Raw genomic sequence first — 26626 nt, 5'->3', positions numbered from 1 at the left:
TGGCCGTGGCCCTGGCAGTGGCTGATGCGTGGAAACTGGCAGGGGCAGACCCAGGCCCGGTGGGGGTCAGCTTCAGGCTTCCCCACGGAGCCGCCCAGCCCTCCCTGGGCTCTCCTTGTGTTTGTTTGTTCCCTGTTGCCCAGGCACTGGGCGAGGCGAGGGGAGGCGGTGCCAAGGGGTGGGACTCAGGGGCAGCACAGCCCCGCCAGCCTGGCCCGGGCAGCAGAAGCGTTCACTGTCAGGAGGGCTAAATGCCCAGCTTCTTCCCTCCCCCGCCTCCTCCTTCCAACAACTGTCCCCACCCCACAAACTCTTAGAAGAGTTCTGTGTTTCCAGAATTTCAAACCCGTGCCCACATGGAGCCGGACTACACAGGACCCGGGGTACGAGGTGCCTGAAGGGGTGTGGTGTGTAGAAAGGGCCCCGCCAGCAGGTGGGTGCACAGGCGGACATTCTGAGCATCAGGGCTGGTCTGGGTGAGCTTGGGTTGCCTTCTGAGGTCGTGAGCACCCTCTCTCTCGGAGTGTGCAAGTTCACACTGCCCAGTTGTTTGGTTAGAGCTTACAAAGGAGATCCAAGCACCATAGGGTGTTGTGGGTCCCTTCAAGACTTCAAATTCTCTGATTTGGGGCTCGCCCCACTAGCCTGGGGACGGTCTCTCCCCAGGAGCCACACAGAAACGCTCATTAGCTCTGGCCGCTTCCTCGCGATCTCCACTCTCACCACCCCCTTGACTCCTCTTCCCAGGAGCCTCCTGAAAAAGCCACCCAAACCCTCAACCCTATTCCTATCCCAGCATCAAAGCCATCGATGGGCACTGAGATGGTGACCACAGCTCTCCCAAGAGGACCCAAGGGGGAAAGGAAGACCTTGAGCCAGGGAGGCTACGAGAGGGGGAAGGTCTAACCATGTAAAGCCTGGCAGATGGAGGTCTGTGATGTTGCAAATGAGCTTCTTCCGGGGGAACTTGGGTGCTTTGTGGGGATACCTCCCAGAGTGTGGGGGAGGGGCAGGTCACCTTGGCAGCAGCCTCGGATGCTGGGAGACCCAGCTGTCTCCCAGACTCCCCCTCTGCAGAAGGAGCTGTCAGCCTGGATGAAAGGGAGACCAGTGAGGAGCTCCCTGGCCTCCGCCCCCAGACTTCTTGTCTGAGACTCCCGCGTCTCCCCTCTACTGTCACCTAGACGGCTGCCACCCTTTCTCACCCCAAAAGCCCCGTGTGGCTTTGAACTCTCTGAGCCCCTTTCATCCGAGCCTAATCAAAGTGCTTTTACTGAGACCAATTAACGCCCGGCTGTGACCCCAGTCCCAGATGGGGATGCTGAGGACATCCCAGCGCCCCACTGAGTCAGGGACAGCCTGGCTTGGCCACCAGGGAATGCTGCTGAGTCACACTCCACTGGAGCTGCTTCTCCGGCAGGTGCAAAGGTTGGAGACTGCCCCCAAGCCACAGCATGACACAGGCAACAGGCACACAGGGCCAGGTAGGGGCACCGGGACCGCCAGCAGCCGGGGTCACGTGTGCAGGAGGCAGCTGCCTGGAGACCTGACCCAGGGCTCCGAGGTGAAGCCCCACCACTGGATTTGCCAGACGACGCCAACCAGCCCGATCTGACACTACCAGAACCAGAAGACCCAAGGAGCCGGGGACAGGCAGCTGGGGAGCCCCTTGGGTACCCACACAACTAAATCGTAGCTTGGACATACTTTGTTTTTTCCCACAAATTTCTAACATCTTTACAGCAACCAACACAGCGCACCAAACAGCGCGCCCTGATTCCCCCAGCACGGCTCTCTCTCTCCCAGACACCCCTGAGCTATTTCGGGGGCTCAATGGGTTACGACACGTCCACCCCAGAGCAGGGAAGAAAAAACAAAAACCAAAGCCCTCCCTAGGAGAAAACACCGTCCACCCCAAGGCCCAATCTCTAGCAGCAGGACTTGGGCTGGTTGTTCCTGAGCTCGGGGCCCACGAAGTCCTCCAGGAATCCCATGAGTCTCTCCGCTTTGCCCCGAAGTGTCCCGCCCCCTCTCTGTCAGCGGGGCTCTGCCACCGCCCTCCTGCAGCCTGACCCCACTGGCCCCACTAACACAGACCGCTTCCCTGTCATTATCCCAACTGCTGTCCCAGCAAGGGGGCGGGAGGGTGTTTATAAAAGATGCAGCCCCGAAGCCGCCTGCTCGTCTCAGATGCCAGCGGCCCGCCTGGCCCTCGGGAATGTCCACTTCTAGGAACTGGGTTCCTGCGGGTGACTCAGGCCTGTCCCGAAGCCCGCGGGAGCCAGCACGGGGGCTGCTGAGGAATCCCCAGGGGAGCTACCAAACCTCCCTTCCGCATCACAGGCCGACCCCAAGAATTCCCAGAGGGGGCGACTCCGAGGGCAGAACTGTCCTCCCCTGCTCCGAGGCAGCTGTGTCCCGCCCCCACCCCGGCCCCTCAGCCTCTGAAGCCAGGCATTTACTCAGAACTACAGCTGCGCGCCCCTTGATCCAGGCCATGTCAGGATGGTCTCAGTTTTAGGCTGTGGGTTCCGCCAGGCCCTGTACACCTGCAGCTTCACGGGGACCCGTTCTGCCAAAATGCAAGCCTGGCTTTAAGCCTGTGAACGTCGCCAGTTTCTCTCCACGTGGCCTCATAAGTTAGCGATGGGCCTGGAACGCCTTTGTTCCCGACCCTTACTCCGAGGACACCCATTCCTCCCGCCCCAAGACGGGTGACTCAGGGAGGGATCTGCTCAAACTCCAAGCACCCAAGGCCTTGTCTGGCTGTCCTGGCAGGAGGGTCCCCTGGAACACGTTAGGGGTCATGGCTCGGTCCCTGCAGGTATGGGGAGGCTTCACCCACCGGAGGCTGAGCCACCAGCCAGCCACAGGAGATGCCGGGCCCCTCGGTGGTGCTGCCATGAGATCAGGGGCTCCCTCCCATCCTGGGGGAGTACCACGTCTTTCCAAAGCCTCTGGGAGGAAGGGAGCAGCTTCCCCAGGTAGGACGGGCGTCCTTGGGGACACTGAACAGGAGGGTAAGCACCACCCTCCCCAGCAGCTAGCCTGGCCGGGGCGGGGCAGGTGGAGAGGGCCCTGGAGAGGCTTCTCTGAGGAGGAGGAAGCCCAGGGAGCAGCTTGCCCGCCCACTCTCCCTGGGTCCTATGAAAAGAGGACTCTTGCCCGGGGCCCTTATAACCTGGCGTTGTAAACACTCAGGACACGCCCAGCTGCTGCTCTCGGCCTCCTCTGTGCTGGGCCCATCGAGGGCGGCAAGGCTGGGCTCTGGATTGGAGGAACGGAGCACTGAGGGGGCAGGGTGGCCCCGAGGGCTGGGAGCTGGGAGGCAAGCCCTTCCCCATGCCCCAGGCACACAAAACGGAAAAATGGCTCTACACCCGGACCACAGCTCTGCAGCCCCCAAGGGCCCTGGGAATCAGGCTGCTTCCAAAGGAGCCGAGACTATTCTAAAGGCACAAGACATATGGTGGACCCAGGTCTGCGGCACTGGGGGCCCAGCGTGGACCCCACGAAGGAGACACCCAAGCAGCATTTGAGTGAGGGACCGAATGACTGAGAGGGTTTGGGGGAAACAGAGGCAGGCTGACACCGGCAACAAGGACCATGCGGAGCCCCACCCGTCAGCGTGAGGCGGAGCGAGGAGAGCCCAGCAGCCCGCTCCAGTGAGGGGGCAGCCGGGTCTGGGTGAGGAGTGGGGCCCTGGGTGTGCCTAAGGGGACAGCAGGTGTCTGTGGGACTCTGACGGGGAGGGTAGAGCCCGAGGGCAAGCCCCAGGTGCACACGCACCCCCCCGCACAGGTGTGATCTGAGTTACAGGTGCCCCATGGAGCTCTGTGTCTGAAGCCCTGCTCCCTCCTGACCCTGCCCCTCCTGGAGAGAGCAGCCCCAGCCCCCCCCGTCCCGAAATACCTCTGAACCGGGCACGGAAAAGAGCCAGAGCAAGGCTGTGCTGTAGGTGGACGTAAAGGCAATGTCCCCAGGGTCCCAAAAAAGTCAGGGGACCCAGGGCAAAGGGCCTGTGCGGCTAGGAGGGACCACCCGCAGAGAGCACACTTCCGTCCCCCACCCCAGAACATGACACCACCCATGACCTCCGCTCCCACGGCCCACTGGGCTCTCAGCGCAGGACCCCCTGCCCCTGGCAGCCACAGGCCCCCAAGAAAGCTGGACTGTGGCTTAATTAAGTAGAATCAATTTAATCTGTAACTATAAAATGTCTAGGATAGTGGCAGTTATGGACGCCCAGAGGCTGGGCAGAGCCTGTCCCCGCGGGCGTCCCCGGGGACACCGAGACTCCCCTAGTTCACAGAGGCGGCTGGCAGGATGTTTGCTTTGCGCTCCGCTTCGATGCAATACTTCTCGGGGAGACCGGTGGCTCTGCAGGGGGACACAGGGCAGGTGTGACGGGGACGCAGGAAGCAGACCCTGTGGGGGGTTTACAGAACCTGGGGGATGCCCCCACCCCTACCCCCACAATCCACCCCCCAAACCCGTTCCCCCCAAGGCTCCAGCCCCCCGCCTCGGAGTTCCCAGAAAGCCAGGCAGCCCCTGTCCCAGAGCCTTCAGCCGCAGCTCCCTTCAGGAGAAAGGGCCCTCCCAGAGCACGTGTCACGCCCTCGGTCCCCTGACTCCACATGCCCTGCCCTGGGGTGGAGGGGGAGACGGGGAGAGGCAGCGGGCGGCGGGAGCTGCAGCGCACCTCAGCTCCTCGATCTTCTTCTTCTTGATGTCATCGATGCGCTCACGCCGCTTCTGGGCCTCCTCTTTGAGGCGCCGGCCCTCCTCGAAGGTGGCAATGCGGTCCTGCACCTGCTTCTGCTGGTTCTCGCGCACCTGGCGCCTGAGCTCGTTGGCATGCCACAAGCGCCCCGTGGCCTTTTTCTCCTCCTCTAGCCTCTCCCTCTCGATCTGCTCTCTCTGAGCCCTGGAGGAGGGACACGGGTTGCCGAATGGACTAGGCTGAGCTGGCCCAGCGAGGAGAGGCACTGAGGAAGCCTTCCAGAAGGGCTTCTCCAGGGGACGCGCTTCAGAGCCCTGCCCACTCCGACCGTCTTCTGTGGCTCAGACATCAGCCTCCAAGCTGCTCTGTGCATGCGGCCCCTCTCCTCTGCCAGGCCTGGTGCTGTGGGGCACAGGACTCTATGTCCATGCTTAGAAGGGCCCCACATTGCTTTACCGCTCTTTCATCACTGTTTTGAAATTCTTCATACTTATTTGAACCAGGGAACCCCCAGGCCCTGCAAATTCAGTAGCTGGCTCACCCATCAGAAACTATGTTTCCAGCTCTTCTCTTTTGCAACAATGCACAGCTCCTCTCTAGCTGGTTCTAAGACACCGAGATCTCCTTCCTCCCTTCCCAGGAACAGTAGCAATGACATCAACAAAACTGCAAAGGGGATGCTCCGAAGGGAAAAGCGCTGGTGTTGGTAACAGCAGCTCTGCCACTTGCTGGAAGGAGGAAGGAGCTGCCCCAGGACCTCTCAGTGCTCCGGCTCCTCCAGCTCTCCAGATTCTTCAGAGGAACCTCCCCACAAGGGGGTTTTCACCGGCCCCGATACCCTGGAGAAAGCAGCCAATGGGGGCCAGACAGGTTCCAAAAAACCTCGAATGAAATGTATTCACATCTCAGGGGAAACGCTGAGCTCAGCTGCCCAGGACCACCTCCCAGTGCTGCACCTGCCCCAGAGGACCCCCCCCACCCGCCAGTCCACCAGGAGACACCTGCCGACTTCCTCACTCCTCTGTTTAGACTCCAAACCCAACCACTCAGACTCCTCCGTGATAACAGGAAGCCCCACCTCTTGGCCTTGCCCATGTATTCTCCTATATAGAGAATGGTGTTCTATTATTTCACGAGCAGCAAAACAGGCTGGAAATGGAAGCCTATGTGTCACACTAGGGAGCCCCTGGGCTGACAGGCAGTAAGAAATCTGAATGGGGAAAAGTCTAGTCACTTCATGGGATTAGGGCCATGACCTTGGAGCCTGCTGTCTTACAGAAACCCAGGAGCTTCTAAAACCTACAGCTGTCTAGGACTCACCCCAGACCAGTTACATCAGAATCTGTGGGGTTGGAGCCCAGGTCTCAGGGCTCTATGGGAGCTCCCAGACATCTCTAAGAGCCCCCGGGTACGGTAGGTCAGCTATCACTGCTTAGTCAGTGGGCTGCCTGGCAAAGGCATCGCTCTCGCCAGAAGCAGGAAGCCCCTAGAGAGGCCGTCTACAAGGTCGTGTTTTTGACATAGGAAAACCTGGATTGCTGGCTATGGCAGAGATGCTCAGAGCTCTTGAAGACAGTCACGCTGACGGTCACGTGTCCCCAGGGACACCAGGTCTAGATGCTCACCTAGAAGATCAGGTGAAGCAAAACAGGCTGGAAATGGAAGCCTATGTGTCACACTTAGGCTGATCTCCAAAGGGCTGATCTCACTTTACTAACCGGCTAGTGCATATGCTTTGGGCAGACAAAGTGAAGAAGGGACAAATGAGTCAGTGACAAAAGGAGGACCCTTACTTCCTTTTCATTAATATTTGTTACTCCCTGCTAAAGGCAACAGGGGTGTCCAAGAGCATAGAGGCCGGTGATGGCAGACATCTGAAAGGCAGTCTGGAGCCCAGGGGCGGAATCTGTGGGGCCATCGAGGAAGCTGCCTCCTTCAGCAGGCTTCCAGAGACCATCGCACGACCCTTGAGGGCCCAGTACCAACCAGGAAAGCTACAGAGCCAAAGGGCGCCACAGCTAGTGGGGGCAGGCTGGGGCCCTGGTAAAAGACCAGGAACTTGGCTCTGGCAAGCACGGAGATTCCTACAGGTCGGCTCTGCCTCAAGCTGGGGGCCCTGGACGGGGTGGGAGGGGGTGCTGAGGGGGCCCGGAGCTGCCTGGCAAGTACTTGGGACAATGCCAAGCACTGAGAGCGGGTAGACCAGAAAGCCAAGCTGCACCATCGCATCTCCACTCACCTAAACGGAATTTCTCTAATTTTGCATCTACACCCTCCCCCTTCCGGTTTTGTTTGTTTCTTTTGAAAGCTTCTGATCTTACAGATTTTGAACCAGAGCAAGAAAGGAGTCATTGCCAGTTAGGCCGGAACAGAGCCAGGGGAGCACCCAGGGGCCGGGTCTGGCGGTGGCAGATCTGACTGATAGACGCCAGAGCAGCTGTGGCTGCTGGCAGCTCTGGGGGTGGACGCGGGGCGGGGACAGCGACGGGCATGAGCTCTTCACTTCCACTTATGGGTGGGGATTATCACGGAGCCAAAAGAGAACAAAAATAAAAGGATGAGGAGCAGGCCAGCCGGGCCAGATGCATAAATCTAGGTGAGGTCTCTCCAAATATGAGTCTTCTGCCTCCTCCTACATGACTGGGCAAGGACAGCCTTTTGCTCACCTCCAATACCTCCCAGACAATCCAGCACCGAGTCCTGAATTTATGTGTTTCATACATATTTATCAAATGAATGGCAAAGGCCCCAGCCCCCAAACCAGGCTCTTCTCCAGGGACCCAGAACCTTGGTGCTGGAACGCCTCTCTTTCTCGCCTCACCCTCCCTGCCGCAGCTTCATCCCTAACTTGCAGGGGGAACATGGAAGCAGGGGAGGGCAGAGGGACAAGATAGACACTTTTACTCACACCAGGAATACCCAGTTCCTTAGACATGTCCAGGTGCTGTTTTCCAAATCTCTGGTCAGAACATTCTTGGCTTTCAATTTTCGTCTTTGCCCATTTCAGCTGTTCATCTCATTGGAATGACTCTACCACCCCAGGCAAGATGGACACACATCCATCTGTGGACATGCCAGGAAGATCCTCTCCACCCAGTAGAGGCCACCCCTGCCACACTACGAGGAAAGGAAGCCAAGGCGCCCGGCCCCACCTACCGAAGAATCCTCTCAAACTCATCCCGGTCCCGTTGCACCTGAACGGCCAGACTGTGCTCCTTGAAAGCCACCTGCTCCAGCCGGCTGCTGCGTAGTTCGGCCTCTGTCTCCATCTTCTTCTGCGCATTTTCCTTCTCCTTTCTACGCCACTCCCTGTCTGCCACCTCCCGGTTGCGCTTGGCGCGCAGGGCGTCCTGGGAAAGGACAGGGTGGGGAGACCTGCGAGGGCGCAGACTGACCTCGGTACCCACAGGGCGCCTTAGGAAGATGCCGACCGCAGGATCTGACACAGCCTTCTTTGAGAAGAGCTTTGAATTTCCCTATTTCCCTGGCAACAAGGTAGAGTCCAGAGCAAGGTGGAGTGCGAGGGAGAGCACATGGACTCTTGTAGAACTTTCTGGTTGACAGATACCCTGACGCGTCTTGGCTTGTCCTCTCCCACCACTGATCCCAGTTCTTTCCCTGTATCTCCAACACTTCCAGGCGATCCTGCAGTCACCTCTCATTCTAATGATGGAGGCACCACAGTTCCTCTGGTGACACTTTCCAGTGAGAGTTAAGGTCGAAAGTTCTTTTCACAGCAGCCGAAAACTTTCTCTTGAACCTTCAGCACGTAACACCCTGCCCTGTTCTCGCTGCACCAGGCACTGGGGCAGCCCACCCCTTTGCCCTCAGATGACTCAAGTCTAGGTAACCTGCACCCTCTCTTCCACATCTCTCCTTCAGGTTGATTTTGCAGGCTGTCAAGGGAATAGTTAAGGGGTTGCAGAGGCTCGAGGAAGCTGAGACTAAGAAGGTACCTGCTCTGCCTGGTAGTCCTGGGCCTTCTCCTGCATGGCCCTCAGACGAGTGATCTCCTTCTCTTTCTCCCTCCGTATTCTCTCCTGCTCAGCCTCAAACTCTGCTTCTCGAGCCTGCCAGGAAGAAAAGGTCTTGTAGATTGGTTCCCCTTGCCCCAGCCTTGCAGAGAAACAGTTCCTGCCACAGTCTGTCCAGTATCTCCCGTATCACTCCCTCTTTTTAAAGTAGGGCAAAATAACTAGCAAACCAAAGTCAATGACCAAAGTCAATTAGCATTGCAAAATGCTTCATTGTTTACAAAATGCTTCCTCCTATATGATCCCAGAGGGCCCCTACAACATTTTGTGGGACAGGTTTTATAGATGAGGAAACTGACATTCATACAGATCAAGGGTCCTGCCCAAGATCCCATAGTCAAATACCAAAGAGGATCTGAACACAGGTATCCCAAGCCCAGCCGTCATGTCCCTTCCACTGCATTGCAGACAATGTCTAAGTTTCAAGGCCACTGGGTCACGTTTCTACAAGTAACAACTGTGGCAGCCCGCCTGTCTTGTAAAGTGCAGCAGGTGGAAGTTATTTCATTAGTCCCTGGGCGAATGGCCAACCATGCTTTGGGCAGTCCCACTGCGGTTAGCAGATATGAAAGGAGTGAACCATCAAAGTTAGCTCCCTTTGCCACTTCTCTGAAAGAACAGACATACCCCTAAGATCTTCCCCAACCCAGCCTCCCAACCGCCATTCTTGGGTAGTCATAAGACGAATGGCTTGAGCTGAGTGGAAATAGGATCCTCCCCCAAACAACGTTCTATAACCACCGTTCTACCTGCCCAGACTCCAGGGCAGCCCAGCGAGTTGCCTGATTGTGAGCTGGGTGTCAAAGCTGGTCTCTGTTCCACCTCCCCCGTAGACGGCAGGGCACGGAACTCTGGAGGTTTCCACAACCAATCTCTGCCCCTAGCTTTAAAGGGGCAGCCCCGGCTACAAGAAGAGAGACCACTGTGGGGTCAGGGATGGACTTGTGATACACTTGGTACTTAGGGCGGGCTGTGGGCATGCCCAAATGCCCAACCCTTTGGCAGTGGCTGGCCTGTCCTGTGGCTCCTCCTACCGATGTTCTTTCCACGTACGAAGACAGGCCCTAGTCTCAGAAATCTACAGTGACTCCTCCTCATTCCGTGCTTCCAGCTCTGCTCAAGGTTCAAGGTATCCCCAGCAGCTGCTCTCAGCAACCCGCCTCCTCACCACCTCCTCTCTGACCATGACCATCATCAGGTCTGCTGCAGCCAGCCAACCTGTTCAGCAGCTCCTGCACTTGACCGGCTCATCTCACCACCTTCACCCACCAGGAAACGGCGGCTGAGCTCTGCACAAAGTCCACACCGTTACTCAGCCCAGGCTCATACTGGACACACAGGGAAGCGCATAGGATATTTTGAATCACTCAGTGACAGGATTATAATGGCTTGACGAGACCCACAGGGAAAGCACTTAGCACAGAGCCCATGCACAGTCTTCACCTTCAATGAATGGAGTTGGGTGGTCATTCTTAGGCACCAACCACCCTTGTCCCCGTATGTGTTCTTGCTCTGCTGCCTCCATATCCCAGCATCCAATAAGAAAGCCAAAGCCCAAACATACCCTTGGTTGAGCTTCATTTTCTGAGGTTTGCGTTCGGAGCATAAGGCCATACCAAATACGCCTTTTCAGAGCGCACCCATCTCCCTGCCTGTCACCCCTACGGGTGCTCTCTGTCACCATGGAGCCTCAAAACTAGCAGGGGAGGCAGGACCAACACATGAAGAACGGAATAACATTCCTGCCACGTTCAGTCCTTCTCTTTCTGTGTCACCCCATATTCACTCCATCTAAACTGGGCTTAGAAGCTTTTCTCGCCCTCCACCTCTCACTGCCCCCAGTCACTCCGTTACTCAGCCTGGCACCTGCGTCAGAGCAGCATCTCCGGGTCCCTGTGAGCAGTGTCGCTCTCTGCCCCGCACTGCATTTGTGCTTGGAGTTCCCACAGCCGCGGTGGGAGACGCTCTCCTCTCGAAGTCTAGCCCCCAGTACAGGATGCCCAATAGCAGAATTGTCACAAGAAATTTATAGGGCGGGTGACCTCTGATTACTGGGGATGTAATTATGCTTTCCATGAGGAATCCACAAAACTTTACTTTCCCCAATAGTTTTCATCTTCTCCCCGGCCTGTAACTGACCCTCATTCGACTTCTAATCACAGGTGTTAACGAGGATATAATGCCCTAATTTGGGTGTCCCTTCCAGCCTAATGAACCACTGGCCAAAAGGAAGAGGAGGAGCAGCCAGGCCCTTGAACGAAGGACATGAGTTCCGGAACGGACACACGGCTTTCTGGTGTGAGTCCCCTAGATCTCACCTGGCCACTCCCCATGGCCAGAAGTCCCAGGCATCAGGAACCTACCATCTTCTTCTTGGTGAACTCCATCACCATCTGGTCCGCCAGCTTCTCCTGAGCCAGTAGCTCTGCCTTCTGTTTCTGGTTTTCGTCATTAATGCGCTTAATCTCAGCTTGCATCTTTAGTTTCTCCTGGTGCCTCCGTTCCATGTCCTGGCATCAGAAGGAAGAGAGATTCCCAGTAGAAGTGGACAAGATCCAGAGACACTGGCCCGTAAGGACAGAAACACAAGGGCAAGGGCACATCTGCAAGCCAGCTGCTGCCACTAGCCTCTGGTAAAGCAGCTCTCTCAAGCGTCATCAATGACCCCTCGCAGCCGAATGGCCTCTTCTCAGTCTGTACCCACCTGGCTTGGTGGCAACCTGGCTCAGATGATTTCTACGCACTCTCAGGGAAGAGGAGGCTCTTAAAAGTCTCCCCAGTGTCTCCCACATGTCAAGCGAAGTTCTACCCATTGTTCCTGGTCTTTTCCCCTGCCTTCAGTTTCCCTCTCGTCGTCAAACCCTGGCTTCTGGCCTCTGTTCAATAGTGAGGAGTGAAATAATGAAGTATCGCCCTCATTGAGTATCTTCTATTCACTGGGCACTTTACATAGCCTATCTCGGAAACCCAGATACAGCCCCAAGCCCTGAAAGGTAGAACCTGTTATTTTTCTCGTGCTGATGAAGACGATGAGGCCCCAGATTTACTTGTCCAGGGCCATCCAGCTAACAAAATGCAGAGCCAGAATTTTGAAACCTGGTCTTTCCGAATTCAAGTTCCAATCTTCTCGGGGGATGGGGACCATGTCACACTCCCTGTCTTCCCTGGCAACATGCATAGCCCGATGAGAGGAAAACAACAAATAATAAACTAAAACAAGGAAAGGGGGAACCAAAGTGAGTGGCATGTGAGAAAAAGGGGGAAAAACCAGTAGACACAGAGAGAGACAATGAATGATGGAGGTCAGGGTACCAGCGTGACCTTGAGTGACAAGTTCCCTCCTAAGGAAGGATCCTGAGCCTTTCAAAGCCCCGGATGGTCAGCAGAGCACATTCTCAGGCCCCAGTGTAGAATTTTCGGCAGCTGGCCCACCGATGACCTCCCACCGACCTCCAACTCTCCTCCAAATTCTTCCACGCAGCAGCTCCCCACACACGCTGTCCCCGGCTCCCTCCATTCCTCAAAGGCTATGCCCCACCCTCTGCTTCCAACTCCTCCTCAGGCCAGCTTCTACCCTGACTCATCCGGAGACAACGCTGCCGGCTCTCCCCAAGCTTGACTCACAGCCACGTGCCGGCCTCCTGGAGAGCCTTCTGCACCAGATCTGCGCCTGGTGCTGCCTGCCTCCCACCCGGCCAGTGGTGCGTGACTCACGGCCGCCAGCATTCCCTCACCCTCCCCGGGCCCACTTCTCACTCACCCCACTTTTCCCCACTGGCCCAGTGACTCTCCACTCCTTTCCCTCTTCTCCCTTTCTTCCTTCCCTTTCTCGCAGCTTCCCTCCAGGGTCAGTCCTGCCGTCGGGACCCACGCATTATTTAATCCCACTGACCAGCACAGCTGGGAAACCTGCCAAATGCTGATCTAGGACAAGTATACCGTCATGTATTGACTTACTTCTTTGCCTATTTATTTACTTTCCATGTTGTTGTTTCTGTTGGTTCCACCATCATCAGATCACTGGGAGACGACAACCCCACTGTCCATTATCGTGGGGGAAGAGGAGAAAAATTGAAGAATGCGTGTCCCACTAGTCAAATGACACCATGAGGAAATAATCCGACAGATCAGAATGGAGGGAACTCTTCAAGCCAATTGGCCTGGGTGCCCAAAATTGAAGGAAGGAAGGAACGAGAGAATTCTAGGTCAAAGTAGATGAAAGAGGTTTAGGTGAATGCAAGGCAGGGAACCTTAATGGATCCTGGCTGGAAAAAAAGAAAACTAAAAATACATTTTTAGAACAATTGGGGAGATCTGAATGTGAATTAAGTATTAAATGACACTGGATTCCGTTGGATTCCATTTTTGGAGGAGGGAATGAAACAGCTGTAATGGTGAGAGAACTGGTAAGAGAACGTCTCTGTTCTTCAGAGGCGAGGGCTGAAGTGTTTAGTAGCAAAGTCTCAAGATGTCCGCAACTCACGGTCAAAGACTTTCACAGTAACAGAACACAAAAATGCCCCGAAAAGGGACAAACAATGAAGGCAGATTCACCTTCATCTCATCATGAAATCTAGATGAAGCGTGGACGGGTCTGATACAATTCTTTCAACGTGTCTGTGTGTATAAAAATTTTCAAAGGTAAAAAACTGAGGGGGACAGAAAGAATGAACACCCCAAGGCTCGCCCGGCCCCCCACGTGCGAGGGGTCCCTGTATTGGAACAGACCGGAGCAGGCAAACAGAAGAGGGTCTGAGCAGGCATGTCGTCATTTCTTTTGCAATGGAAATGCCTGCAAATCTTATCTAGATTAGTGGGGGGGGGGGGGGGGGGGGCTCCTTCACACTATTAACCACACTCACATGCTGTGTACTTGATATGAGGGAACAGCAGGGAGCCTGAGCCTAAGACACAGAGGGCTAAGACATCTACAAAATGTATCACATCTCTAACCAGCTGCGGAAAGACCAGGAAACATCCCTATGTTTACTGGTGCAATGCATAGAGCTGTGTATTTCCTTTCTGTGTCCATGCCCGTGGATGCGTTGGTCTCAGACCCCAAGTCCCCAGGAGGCAGAAGATAGCTGTCCAAATCCCGGCTCGACCCCCAGTATGGTGCCACAGCCAAATGAACGTTCAACATGGCCATAAAAGCTGACAGTGATGGTTTTGCAAAGTGAGCACGGGCCTGACAGCAAATTGGTCCACCCCCTGACACCCCCAAACCCGGAGAGCTTTGTCCCTGTTGCTGGTGGAACCTGGCATTATCTGTCTGGCCCGTTACCCGTAGATCCTCCTCCTGGAGCTGTTCCATGTATCCCAGCATCTGCTCCTTCTCCTGCTCCCGCTGCTCCGCGAGCAGCGACCGCTCCTCCTCGTTCTTTTCCATCTGCTCCACGATGTGCCGTCTTCCTCTAGGGGTGAACGGTACCGCAGGGGCTTAGAAACCCACACCCACATTTCTCTGCTCCAACCTCCACCCAAATAACCGAGATGGGAGGTGTCGCAGGGACAATGGGACAAGCGCCTCCTACACGCGAGCCCGGACCAAAGTCCTCAAGTGTCGAGTGTCGTGAGGGGCTGTCCTCTCCTCTCGCAAGCTGCCCGTCTTGAGACTCCCCCCACTTTGTTTGCACCCCACATCAGCAACAAACCTTCTGCCTTTCAGTGGGTCAAGAGCTTCTGAAATCCTACCACCTCCCAAACCCTTCCGGAGCAACCGTGGGGAGCTAGCTTCCTCTGCCAGCGTCACAGATTTAGAAAGCCCAGGACCTCTCCTTCCTCTGGGGCTCCTGCTAGCACCCGGTGTGTCCTGTCTCCCACCCGCCTCCCACACCCACTGCGTTCGCTATCACGTGCCACGGTTCCCCCACCGCAGGCGGACAGGGCTGGGTCTGAACAAGCCTCCCCACTCAGCGAGGCCCTTGCTCCACAGTAAAAAGCAGAGAGCCCGGAGTCTACAATCTGTGCTGCTGCCAGTGACTCCCTAGGTGCTGCTGGATGGCAATACACTTAGAAGCATCCAGACCCCATGATGTATGAGTAAAGGCTGGGAGAATGAGAGAAGACACGGGGTAAGGTAAGAATCAAGAGGAAGGACAATGGGGCGCCCGTTCAGGTGGAGCCCTTGAATGGCTTCATGACTCCAGATGAAATACGCGGGAGGAATGAGTAAAAGAGTTACACGGCAGCAGGCTGGGGCTCGGCGTAAGGACCAGCTCAGGTCATTAGAGCGGCCTAATGAGGCAGAGATTTTTCTTTAATTGGAGCTGTTTATGCAGAAGATGAAGAGCCACTTAGCCATTAAATCCACATTTATAGGGAGCCTGCCACAGTCGAGCAGGTACCTACTGGAGGCCCAGAGATGAATGGTTCAAGAGCACAGAATCAGAGCGGGAGAGCGCAGAGCCGGTCAGGGTGGTTCAAGGTGACGCTCGCGTTCTGTGGTTGACGTTCTAGACCCGGGACCCTGGGATTCTGTAATTTACCTGTTCTGGTCAATCTACTTGTCGTTTTGGTAAATAACTTACCTGCTCGGGTAAATTTACTTGTCCTTCTCTGCAAAAGGAAGGGGACTGAATGTATCCCTCTAATGTGTGTTAAGCAGCTGCCACAGGCCAAACAGTGCGCTAGTTCCAAGAGCTACAGAAATGAACCACACCAGGAGTGCTGTCCTCCGTGAGCGTGCAGGCCTCCAGTGAGGGCCAGAGAGTCCCAGCGCAAGAAGCCATGTGCTGGGGTATAAACACGGTGTGGCAGGGCACAAGCAAAGGAGCCCCCAAGCCTGCTTGCTGGGGGGAGCGCGCTTTCCAGGGGAGGCGACAGCAAAGCCACGTACTAAAGGAAGAGAAAGCGTTTTCCAGAGGAAAAGGAAAGACGAGTGTACTAAAAGCGGAAGGAACGACCACAGCATAAACCGTGAGCAGTCCAGGTGTGCTGGGGGGCAGCAGAGTGCAAAGGGGAAGGCAGGGGAAGGCGGGGAGTGAGGCTGCCCGGGGGCCCGGCTGTGAAGCTCCTGCTGTGATCTTAGGAATCAGCTTTAAGAAAGTCTGTGGTTCTATGAATCTCTTCGTAAGGTTTTGAGATCCTAATAGATGGCGGCAACGACCCTTTCTCTTCCCTCTTGACAAAGAGAAGCATGAAAATGACAGGCAGGGAGATGCCAAAACCACCGCTTTACCGGATTCTCTCCTCCCTCCTCTTCCGGTCCAGCTCCTCCTGCCTTTGAATGGATTTCTGCCTTTCCACCTCCATCATCTGGTCCAGTCGCCTTTCCTCTGCGTCCAGCTCTCTTTGAATCAGCTGCTTCTCCAGGATCTGGGCATCCCGGATGGCGTGGCACTTGGCATTAAGGATGATCTGTGGGGGGAGGTGGAATGACACAGTGGCACCAGGTCTAGGCACGAAGATAGGGAGGGACGCATCGCGGAGTGAGGGAGCTGGAGGGGGAAACGGGAGCAGGGTGCTACGGAGTGCGCGGGACACACGCGCAGCCACGCGCAAGCCCGCGAGAGCAAGAGCGTTCTTCTGCTCCCGTGCCCTGACTATAGCTCTGCACTGGCACTTACTGGGCTCCTGCAAAGTGCTAGTCCGTGAAAGGAGAAGCCATGGGAGTACCTTTCGGGGCATTGGGTCTTCGTATTTGGGGGGCCATGGACCCCTTTTTGAGAGTATGAGGGAAGCAATGGGCTCTGTCCTCCTTAAGATTCATTGTATACAGAACATAAAATTTCCACAAAACTGCAGAGATTCAAGGTCCCCCTTAGGGACCCATGAACCCCAACATCTGCTCTACTTCTCAGGGAAACTAAAATTCTCATGCAGAGGCCAAGCTACCCGACATGACAGTCGGGGGACAGCCGTCCACGAGAACGACCAAGTGAAAGCACCAGAGAACAAGAGGAGGCATGAGGACAGATCGGCCTGGGAGAGAAGGTGTAGATGACGGGCTTGGGCGTCAGCAGGGTTCATTTGCTTGGGAAGTGAACCACATGCAAATGAGAACCCAAATACCCACCCCAGCCTCCGGTCTTCTCGCTCTCAGCTAAAGGAAGGACTTGGTTTAGTTTGGTTTCTCCTCTTCCTGAGGAGAAGCCCGTTTCCCAGGGCCCCCCCATGCGGCCACGACTGAGCCCGCGGGAGAGAAACAGAAGGCAGGTCTCCACTTGGCAGAGCTCAGTTCTCCCCGCCAATCACCCTGCTAAGTGGTCTGACCCAGGAAGAAAGTGGGGCCCAGGGCGGGTGAGTGACCGGCTGAAGGTCACACAGCTAGCACGCGGCAGGGCCATTCCTCCCTCTCACGGCGGCAACAACAGCCCCCCGCCGCCAGCCCCCACGAGGAGGGAGGGGGCGTGGCCGCGAGTCCTCGGAGGAGGGAAGGACCGACGTCCCCACCTTGCTCATGTCCTTGAGCTCCTCCTCCTGCTCCATGCGCAGCGCGCTGGCTCTCTGCAGCAGGCTCCGGGCCCTCTCCTGGGCCGCCTCCTCCAGGTCACTGAGCTTCTCGCTGTTTCTCCGCGCCATCTCCTTCTGCTTCATGATCTTCTTGCGCTTGGTCACCGCCTCCTACAGGAGACGGTCTGGATCAGCGGGGGATTGCCAGGGGCGCTGGCCCAGCTACCACAGGCCACCCAGTGGGACCCCCCAACCATGTGGCTTCGCCCGTCCTGCTAGCAGAACCCAGAAGTTTCCGAGCCTGGAGTCCTCCTCACCCCACCCCCGGCCCCCAGCTCTTCCCACACCTGGTGTCCACGCTACCACGCCTCTGGTCTCCACGAGGCAGACACTCACGCCTCCTTCCAGGGCCCCCAGACCACAGCTCCCCCCTCCCATCTGCAGAGATCAGGGCTGGCGGAGGGCAGCTACCACAACGGCCTCCTTCTCCTTCTTGAAGGCCTGCTCCCTGGCCTCGAGCTCTTCTCTGGTCAGGACGTGGGATGCCAACTTGATGCGCTCAAATTCCTCAGGGCTCATGATGAGGGACTCCCCGGAGGGATCCTTGGCAGGAACGCTGCCCCAGGGGATAGCAGTCAGTGGGGAGGCGCAGGGAAGCTCTTAGCACAGTGTTGCTGGTGCTCAGGCGGGCCCCGTCACCCCTCCCCCGTCACGGCCCGTGTCCCACAGTGCCACACCGATGGCAGGAGAGACCGCCCGCTGCACCCCTGGCCCACTGGGGAGAAAGGGCCCCAGGTGAGGGATGAGCCAAACAGAGACATTTTAAGGGCTTTCACTAAAAGGCCTAGTACGTGTGTCACTTTCTCTGTGCACCCATCAGAGAACCTCCCCACCATGTAAACATAGGCCAGTTCCCCCAGCCAGGCCGAGAGCCAACCTCCTTGGAGGCCACCACGCTCTGCCCTCATGGACTGGGCTGTGTCCCCACTCCCAGGCATGGCCCGTGTGCTCCCCCAGGATGCAGCCTCTACTGGCCACAGTGGCCGCACAGCCCCCCGGTGCCGTGCTGAGCCCAGGGGGAGGCCTCAAAACCGCGCTGGTGAACTAGACTTTTAAAATAGCTTATTCCTCAAGGATGACATAAAAAGGGCAGGGGGACGCCAGCCCAGTGTGAAACGGATGCTATGAGAAACCCAAGCATGCTGGTCCATCCGGCCCAGAGAGAAGCTTTGAACCCTAAATATTAATTAAAATCTCTGATCAACAACAGTCAGAGGCATGTCTGGGGACCTCTCCTCCGAGCCGCCCAGCACACTCAACAAACCAATAGCTAATTATAATGATTACAAACAAACGACAGGCACTGGAGGTGGAGGGCACGGCAACAGCAGGGGCCAGGAACGAAGCTGCTTCTGGGTGAGGCCCTTTAACAGGGACACAGCAATGAGACGCAGCCGGTCTGAGGCAGGAAGTGAAACCTCATCTCGTAAAATGTGTGTGTGTGTGTGTGCATGCTGGGGGGCAGTCCAGGAGGAAGACTGAATGAGTGAGTGGATCTGGGGCTTGTCATGGGACCTGGACTGACCAGGACGGATCTCACGCTTGCCAGACTAGACCACACCAAGAAGCCACACCACGGGTGCTACAGGATGGCGTGGACCATGAATGGCCATCTGCCACTATGGCTGATTAGACCACGCTCCGTGACCCTGGGCTCGTGACACAGATGGCACTTCCTGGGCGCTCAGATTCCCCGAGGGCGAACCCAGAGTTGGGAGGATGGTTTCCAAGAGAGCAGCTCACCTCCCCCCACCAACCCGCGCCCAGCGACAGCTCAGTTCCCACTGCTGATACCACAGGGGTGCCAAGCAAGGGGGCAGCTCCAGTCAGGAAGCCAGGCTAAGCCAATCCCAAAGGAACCCGAGAGACCCGGGGAACTTTCTCTTGTGGCCTCAGAGCCTGGGAAGAAGCCCGGGGCCCGATTAGCCTCCGGTCAGTTTCCCTTCACTTCAGATTCTTGGTGCAGCCAGAAGGCGTTGGCTCATCTGCACAGTTTCCCTCTACCAAGGGCACTCAGGAGGGCTCAGCGAGGACCCACCACACACGGCGCCTCTCGCGGTCCACGGGTCCCTGCACAGCCAGGAGACAGGGAAGAGGAAGGAGCTGGAAACCGAAGGCCAAGGCAAGAATCGATACAAGAGACAGAGAAACGAGAGAGGCCGGATGCCGAGGAAGGACAGCCAGGAAGCGAACGGGGCAGATGAACAGGACAGAAGTGGGGCTGGGCTCTCTGGAGGAGACCAGATGGCCACTCTCCCTGCTCAGGTTCTCAGCAGAAACGCAGGCCCGGATGGGGAGGCAGGCCCTGTGCCCTGAGCACTCACATGAGTTCCCGGACCATGTCTCGGGTGATGAGCTGGATGGTCTCTGGCTTGTTCTCCAAGCCCAGGGCCGTGAGCGTCTTCCTAATGGCATGCTTATCTCGGAGGAGCACGATGGGGCTGTCGCTCTGGGCCTGAGGCTGTGGGGTCAGGAAGGACAGCTTAGAAGCTGCTCAGCCCACATCCTACGGGTCCATCCCAACTTCCTCAAGGGCAGCCTTCCCCGCTTTCTTCCAGCCCATCCGGTGGCAGAGAAGGCTGGCTGGGGCCCAGACCTCAGGACCACCAGAGTCTCCGGGGCACTGAGGAAGCAGCACACGGCTTGGCCCTTGACCATGGCTGTGTGCGTTCCTCCTGACCAGCCCATCTGAGAGCAGGGCCCTCCCGTGTCTCGCGCAGATAGTCCTGGATGGATGGGGAGGGGAGTGGCTAGCTTGTGTCCGTTCCTAACCTAAAACCATCAGGGATGAAAATCTGGGGTCTCTCGTTGCTCCCCCTCCATGATTTAGGAAAGAAGAAATAATGATCTCTCTCGGACCACAGTGTGACTTGAGTTAATACAATTTGTTACAGACTCATCCAACCTATGATATTCGAAATTTTCAATCTTTCCTTATGATTAATTTACTTTGGCTCCCCCGAAAAAAATCACCTGGAGGATGTTAGAAATGGCCAAATGGAATGCGGTGAGCATGTCAGGGAGTCAGAATTAGCAGGAATACATATTAAATGCATGTTTTGCTTTGTTTTGTTTTTTCCGAAACATTCCGACCTTCATTGAAGGAGTCAGATAATAAGAAAATGAAACCACTTATTTCAGGAAAATTCTGGACACAGCAGAGAATTTTGTCTCATGAAGGCAGTGACGGTGATCCTGCGTGGAGGCCAGCGGCCGGCCTGGGGGGTGGGCCTTGGGGTCCTGAGGGCCCTTTGCACAGAGCGTCCCCAGAGCGCTGCTGCCACCTGCTGTCCGTGTGCTTCCAAGAGGGCGCGCCTGGGGCGCCACAGACCGCTCCTGCCCCCTGCTGCCGGCTTGAGAGACCTCAGACTCCCCCAGCAAGGAGGCCCAAGGGCCAGGAACCGGCAAGTCTCTGACGGCCCCTCCCGAGAGCCCGCCGGACGGCGGACACCTGAAGAACTTGGCCATTTCCAAAACATTTCGTCACCCCCGGGGCCCAAATCAGAACCTGTCTGTAAGTGAGGGTATGTTCCTTCGATTCCTTCCCCATCGATAGAAAAGTCGCAGATGGGCTCTTCTAAATGGAGAACAGCAGGGCACTTAAGGGGCTCAGTCGGTTAAGCATCTGCCTTTGGCTCCGGTGGTGGAATCAAGCCCTGCATCGGGCTCCCTGCTCAGTGGGGAGCCTGCTTCTCCCTCCGTGGGCTCGCTCATCTCTCTCTCTCTCTCTCTCTCCCAAATAAATAAATAAACAAATAAATAAGGAAAAACAATAAAGGGAGAAAGATGCCCATCTTGAAATCTCTGGAAAGTTCTGTTTGTTTGTTTGTTTGTTTGTTTAAAGATTTATTTATTTACTTGAAAGAAAGAGCACCCAGGGGTTGGGGGGGCAGAGGCAGAGGGTGAAGGACTCCCCAAGCCGACTGCCACGATCACGGGTCACACCGCCGAGCTGACATGCGGGCGGGGCCTCGATCTCACACCCCCGAAATCAGACCAGAGCCGACACCAGGAGTCGCACGCTCAGCCAGCTGAGCCACCCAGATGTCCCCGGAGAGTCCTAGGCTCTGAGGACAGCGAGGAGCACACACATCCGCTCGCCTCCTGTCCCCCCCCTCCCCCCCGGCGTGCAGAGGCATCCATGCTGGCGCTCACACAGCTGCCGGCATCTTTCCCGCCCTTGGCTCGGTCCGTCTGTCTCTCTGTCTGTCCCTCGCCGCCCTCTCCCCGTGTCCCATTCTCCTGCGACCTTGCCCTCCCCCTTCTCACCTGCTACACGTCCCACAGTCCGAGTCATGCTCTAGCCAGCGCTCGTCCTCCGCACGGAGGACGCTGTCGGCCTTTCAGTGGGGACCACACCGGCCCAAGAAGACCTGCTCGGGGTTCCCCGGAGCTGATGAGCCCTGCTGCTGGGGCACTGGGAGAGGGGATCTGTGGTTGTCTCTAACGCTGTTCTCGGGCTGGGGGCCATGCGCAGCTCCGGGTCTGCGAGCTCCGTCCGTGGCCCTCGCAGGCCTTCCTCCTGGGGCACTCACTGGGCAGCGATCTGCTCTCTGCAGCAGAGCCCCCCAACCCCGACATCACAACAGGGCAGATGTGAAGACTGCAGGGGTGGAGGGAGCTGGGTGCCCCCGTTCACAAGGGCCCCAGTAGGTGCCAGCGTGCCGCGGCTCCAGTCTCCCTCTGAGAGTCAACCAGGGGAGGGGACGGCTTGCCCAGGGCCGGCTTCATCCTGAGCAATGCCAGTCGGCCACTGCCTCCAGGAGCCAGCTGCCGGGAGGGGCTGGGGGATGGTTACCTTGACCCCTCCAAAGAGGCTCTCATCCACCTCGGAGCTCACGGCTTTGGTCCTATAGCGCGTCCTATTCCTCGACCTGTTGGAAGCAGTAGAAGCGGAGCTCAGGACGCCAGCGGTGCTCAGCGGCTGCAGGGAGAGGCAGAAAGGTCGACTCATCTGTACGGAGAGGCCGGCAGGACTCTGGGCAAGGTAAACACTTCACCAGCCTGTGCTGGGGAGAAGCAGGTGGGCATGTGGGGACACCACTGGGGGGAAGCACCGGGTAAACCCTGATATGTAGGAGCCTGGGCACAGGGCTGGGCACAGATCTCCAGAGCCGGAGATGGAGGGGAGCTGGTGGCACCCGGAGAGCCCAGAGAAGCTCTGGCGGAGGCAGAGCAGCAGCCACAGCCGGCGTCTGGGGCCGTGCTGATAAGGACGCACAGCAGCACCCCACGAAGCTGCCAGTGCTGGGCGGGCGGCGGCGCATGCCTGGGCCTGGCCAGACCGGGTCTGGGTTGTGATTTGGGCCCCGGTTCCAGTTGCAGGGCCTCCCTTTGTCCCCATTTTCCAAGCACAGTTTCCCAGCCAGCAAGCTCTCCAATACCCCCGCCCTGTGTGCCCTTGTACTTGAACCAGAGTTCTGACTCTGTTGTCTGCACCTAACAGCACTAGACGACCTCTACTCCCACAGCCCAGCTCAGCCCTCAGAGGAGTCTGTCTCCGGCAGGTGACTTTGGTGAGGACTGTGGGCATCTCCCGCCTTACTCTCCAGCTGATCCCACTCTTCCTTTGCAGGAGACATCCTGCCCCCCAGTCTCTAAGATGAGATGTCCCGCAGCATGAGCTACCTACTCTGGGTCTCCCAAGCCTGGGAATCAGCAGCCGTCAAGGGGACAGTGTAGACAGGGAGACGGACCCTGTCGTTCCGGGTCAGTAAGCCCTGGACAGTGTGTTTCCAAAGCTCTCTCCCGTCTGCCCTAACCAACCAGACTCCCCAGCACCTGCCCCACCGCTAAACCAGTTGATTCTCCAGCTGAGTACCGCTGCGTGCGCCTGGCCCCTCTCTGCCTGCCCAGCCAGCAAGAGGCTTACTGGCTCTTGGCCAGTGAGGTGGGAGCCTCCCTTTAGAGCTCCAGGCAACCCCAATACAGCAGAGCAGGAAAGCTTGGGTTTATTAAAAGGTAAATATAACATCCCCGAGGACGCCTAATAACAGACTCGAAAGGGTTATTGCATGGTTAGTGGTGAGCCACTGCTCCCCTGTCCACCAAAAATAGAACCAGAGGAAACGACCAGACCCGGCGGTAGTGGGATTGAGGGGAAGCACTGGGAAGGAAGAGAGGTGGAAGCTACCAGATCAGCAGGGACGGGGTGAGTTCGTCTCTAAGTACGGGAAAAGCCGGGGTGCCTGGCACGTCAGAGGAGCTCGACACGCGTTTGATGAAGTGCGAATGAATGGAACCAAGCAAGGTGACCCCTCGAGGGCCATGGGCCAGCTTGAGCTGGAAGCTTCCCCAGAACACGCCTGACTCCAGGCCCCTCCCCGACCCCACATCTTCCAAATCGCTGTGGAAAATAACGCCGTGACGGGGCTTTGAAAGGCAGATGGAAAGTATTATTACTGTTTTTGTATGTGTTCTCTTGTTTCTTTCCAAGGGCTCCTGCAGGTTTGCCCTTTGCTCGGGTGCCCACCGGGCAACAGGCTCCTCTGGGGCTGACACCGAGTGACCTCTTTCCTGCACCCTTGGCACCCAGCTCAAGAGGAAGCCACTCAAGGGACGGTCCACCGCCAGAGCCTAGAAGTCAGAACAGAGGAAGGAAAAGAGATGACCACAGAGAAGTGGCCAGTGGGCAGGGCAGAGGGAGGCACTGCGCTGTCTAGGGCTGGGTGGCTGAGAAACCTCACTGAGGAAATGCTGACTTTGAAGCCACAAGCCACGCACCATGGTTAGAATGGTCACTTTGGCCAAGAGCAACAAGAAGAATTAGGGAGGTCACTGTGGAACAGCACTCGAAAAAAATGAAGAGCCAAGCAGAAATGGAAAGTTAGATCCTTCTAGGCCAGAGACGGCAGCCAAAAGGTTCTTTCAGGAAATGAGGGGCTGGTGTGACTTCTTGGATCACGAAATAAATGTCCCCAGGAGGGTGAGCAGCGCCCAGAGACAAGCCCATCTAGTTCCTAGTTCCACGGGCAAAGATGAGGACAGGGGACAGATAAAGACGCCAGCTCCGCTTTGATGTTCTCATCTTGCTGACCCAGCTAACCCCTCCCTTCGCGTACCCTCCCTCCCCAGGGCCGCAGGAATGTGGCCACTGCTAGGAATGTGGGGAGAGGCTCCAGTGCCAAAAGATGAGCGGGTCAGTCGGACGATTTTCACGGTCATTGATACGGACAATCTCCAGAACATATTGAGATCTGAAGAAAGCAGATGAGAAGACCCATGAAAGTTCTTCCTGCGAAAATATCTGTTTGAAGGGTATGCACCCCAAGGGCGTATTAAAGGAATGTTCACCAAACAACACTAACTTCCGTCAGTTCCCGTAGAGAATAATTTTCTGCCTTTGAGTCGGTAACTATTTTTGTAGGTAACACACTGTATTTTTATTTGAAAACAAATAAAAGGACTGGCCTTGGGGCTAGTCCCGGACTCTGAACAGAAGGGTGTAGCCCTTAACAGCAGTATTGGATGTCCCCGGTCCTGTACGTTCAGCTCGAATCCGGTGAGAAGGGGCTGGCACAGGTGGCGCGGACAGCTGGCGAGTGTCCCTGACGTAATGGTAACACCTGCCGACTGAACAAAGACCTCTGGCGTCCTTCCCCGGACGCCCTCTTCACCCTGCCGCCCCGTTCCTTTTGCATATAGCTTCCTCAGGGGCCAGCAAAGGCAAGCTTCCAGCTCTCAGCCCGACGCTGTTTCCCTTTCCGTGGGCTGTGGTTACCCAGAAGGCGAGGGTGCCCCAGCACGCGGCTCCTGCCTTTTACTGAGTGATCCACTTAGGGCACCTCTTTCCTCAAATGGGAGACAAGGTGGCATCCTAGTCAGTACAGAGGTCCCAAGCCTCCTTCTGGAGGATGGTGTTATTCGTCATTTCCGTAAGAGTCCTGGGACTCCGCCTCCCTGGGCCCCTGCCTTCCCCATGGCGGCCGCCAGCACCTCTCCCCATCCCTCCAAACACACTCAGCAGCAGCCACACACACGCACACGCGCACACACACAGCCTGCTAGGAGGCGGAGACCACTAACTCGACCCACTGCTTCCCAAAGGTGCCTGCAGGCCCGGTCCTGTCCAAGGGATCTCAGAAATGCTCAGACAGTGGGCTGACCCCTGCCCTGAGTGGCCCTTGGCGGGGAAGCCCGATCTGCTAATTCCCACACGTCCAGCCTAAGTGCAGCTGATTCATTTGCACTGGAAAATATGAATTGTTTTAAACCGGAAAGAAAGGAAGTAACCGTTACTGGGTGCCCTGAGATGCCAGCCGGGATGCCTGAGGTGACGCTAGGCCGTCCCAGATAAACAGATTACACCCTGCACTTAGGAAGCCCCGGGGAGAGCCCGGGATAACTATGTGATAAAACAGATCCGCGAGGGGCCCCCACTGCCACACCGCAAGGAGTCCTCAGACACGGGGAGCTGCATTGGTTGGAGACTGGTTTGTGTATAATGAACAAAGTTCTTGGAAATCCCTATTTGGCGGCCCTGAATTGGAACCACTGGTCCTAGAGAAGCAGCGTGACCTATGGGCGTGAAATGTGCCCACAGAATACACAGGTCGCCATCTCTGCCCCTTGGTGTGCCCCAGAAGTTCCTACATTACTTCCAACACCCCAAGGCTCCAGTGCCTACCTTCTGGCTCACTCCCCCATCCCTCAGGGACCAACACGTTCCTTACTGGAAACCGGACACCTCTTCACAGCTCCTCCTGGGCCTGGTGCCCTTGTCAACTGCTAGAGCAGACCCGGTCCCTCCCCAGGGTCTTTCAAAGCTGGTACCTACCCATCCGTTCATTCATGCACAAGTACTTCGTGAGCCCTAGTGCGGGAACAAAGGTCCCACCAACAGAAGAGAAACCTGACGCTCGGGGACATTAGGTGACTTACGCATTGTCACTCTGCTAGCTGTGGCCCAGCAGGTCCTATAACCTGCATGTAGCCTCCTCGCGGCGGTTGTCCCACATCACCGCGCACTGTCCCCAGCCCATGGAGGCTCTAGGCCGACGGAGAGGGAAGGGAGTGTCCCTCTCTCGGCAACTTTCGGGCTAGCACCTTTCCACGTTTTGGAGCCCTGTCGACCCCACCCCTAATTCCCCCCGTGGACCCTCCTCAGGACTTCCCTTACTTCTTATAGGGATGTCCTCTTTGCCCCTAGCCCTTCCGGACCGCAGACCCTGACTCATCTTCTGCGCTCCCCAGCTCCCCGCGCTCCCCGCTCAGAACCCCAACCCAGTGCAGGACACACGAGGGCCCCCACCCTTGTCCTCCCAGGACCTCACCATCTCAGCGGCCCGCCCGGGCTCAGAGCCTCGGCCACCTCCGCCGCGGGCACTGGATGTTGATGCGTTACCATAGCAACAAGAGAGCGCGCGAGCGAGAGCCGCGGCCCCGCCCCAGGCCTGCCCCCGGCCCCGCCCCTCGG

The 26626-nt window shown here is 56.9% G+C and overlaps 1 protein-coding gene across 2 annotated transcripts; it reads right to left on the bottom strand.

The window, feature by feature from the left end:
* Positions 1-4183: 4183 nt before the first annotated feature.
* On the bottom strand, positions 4184-26533 carry CFAP45 (cilia and flagella associated protein 45). 2 transcript variants are annotated; one of them, XM_059414142.1, is made up of 12 exons: positions 26484-26533; positions 22010-22135; positions 19536-19672; positions 17623-17767; positions 17152-17322; positions 15938-16116; positions 14042-14171; positions 11121-11267; positions 8680-8793; positions 7880-8073; positions 4703-4927; positions 4184-4380 (listed from the first exon to the last, which is right to left on the bottom strand). In XM_059414142.1, the coding sequence occupies exons 1-12, from the start codon at positions 26484-26486 to the stop codon at positions 4302-4304; spliced, it is 1650 nt and encodes a 549-aa protein (XP_059270125.1). In that variant the 5' UTR covers positions 26487-26533; the 3' UTR covers positions 4184-4301. The 2 variants fall into 2 exon arrangements, with proteins under 2 accessions (XP_059270125.1, XP_059270126.1); XM_059414143.1 differs by lacking the exon at positions 7880-8073 and having other exon boundaries at positions 4297-4380.
* Positions 26534-26626: the final 93 nt, after the last annotated feature.

This window comes from Mustela nigripes, chromosome 10 (assembly GCF_022355385.1).
Source record: "Mustela nigripes isolate SB6536 chromosome 10, MUSNIG.SB6536, whole genome shotgun sequence".
In the NCBI taxonomy this organism is placed as follows: domain Eukaryota; kingdom Metazoa; phylum Chordata; class Mammalia; order Carnivora; family Mustelidae; genus Mustela; species Mustela nigripes.
This window is presented reverse-complemented; position numbering and strand designations above follow the sequence as displayed.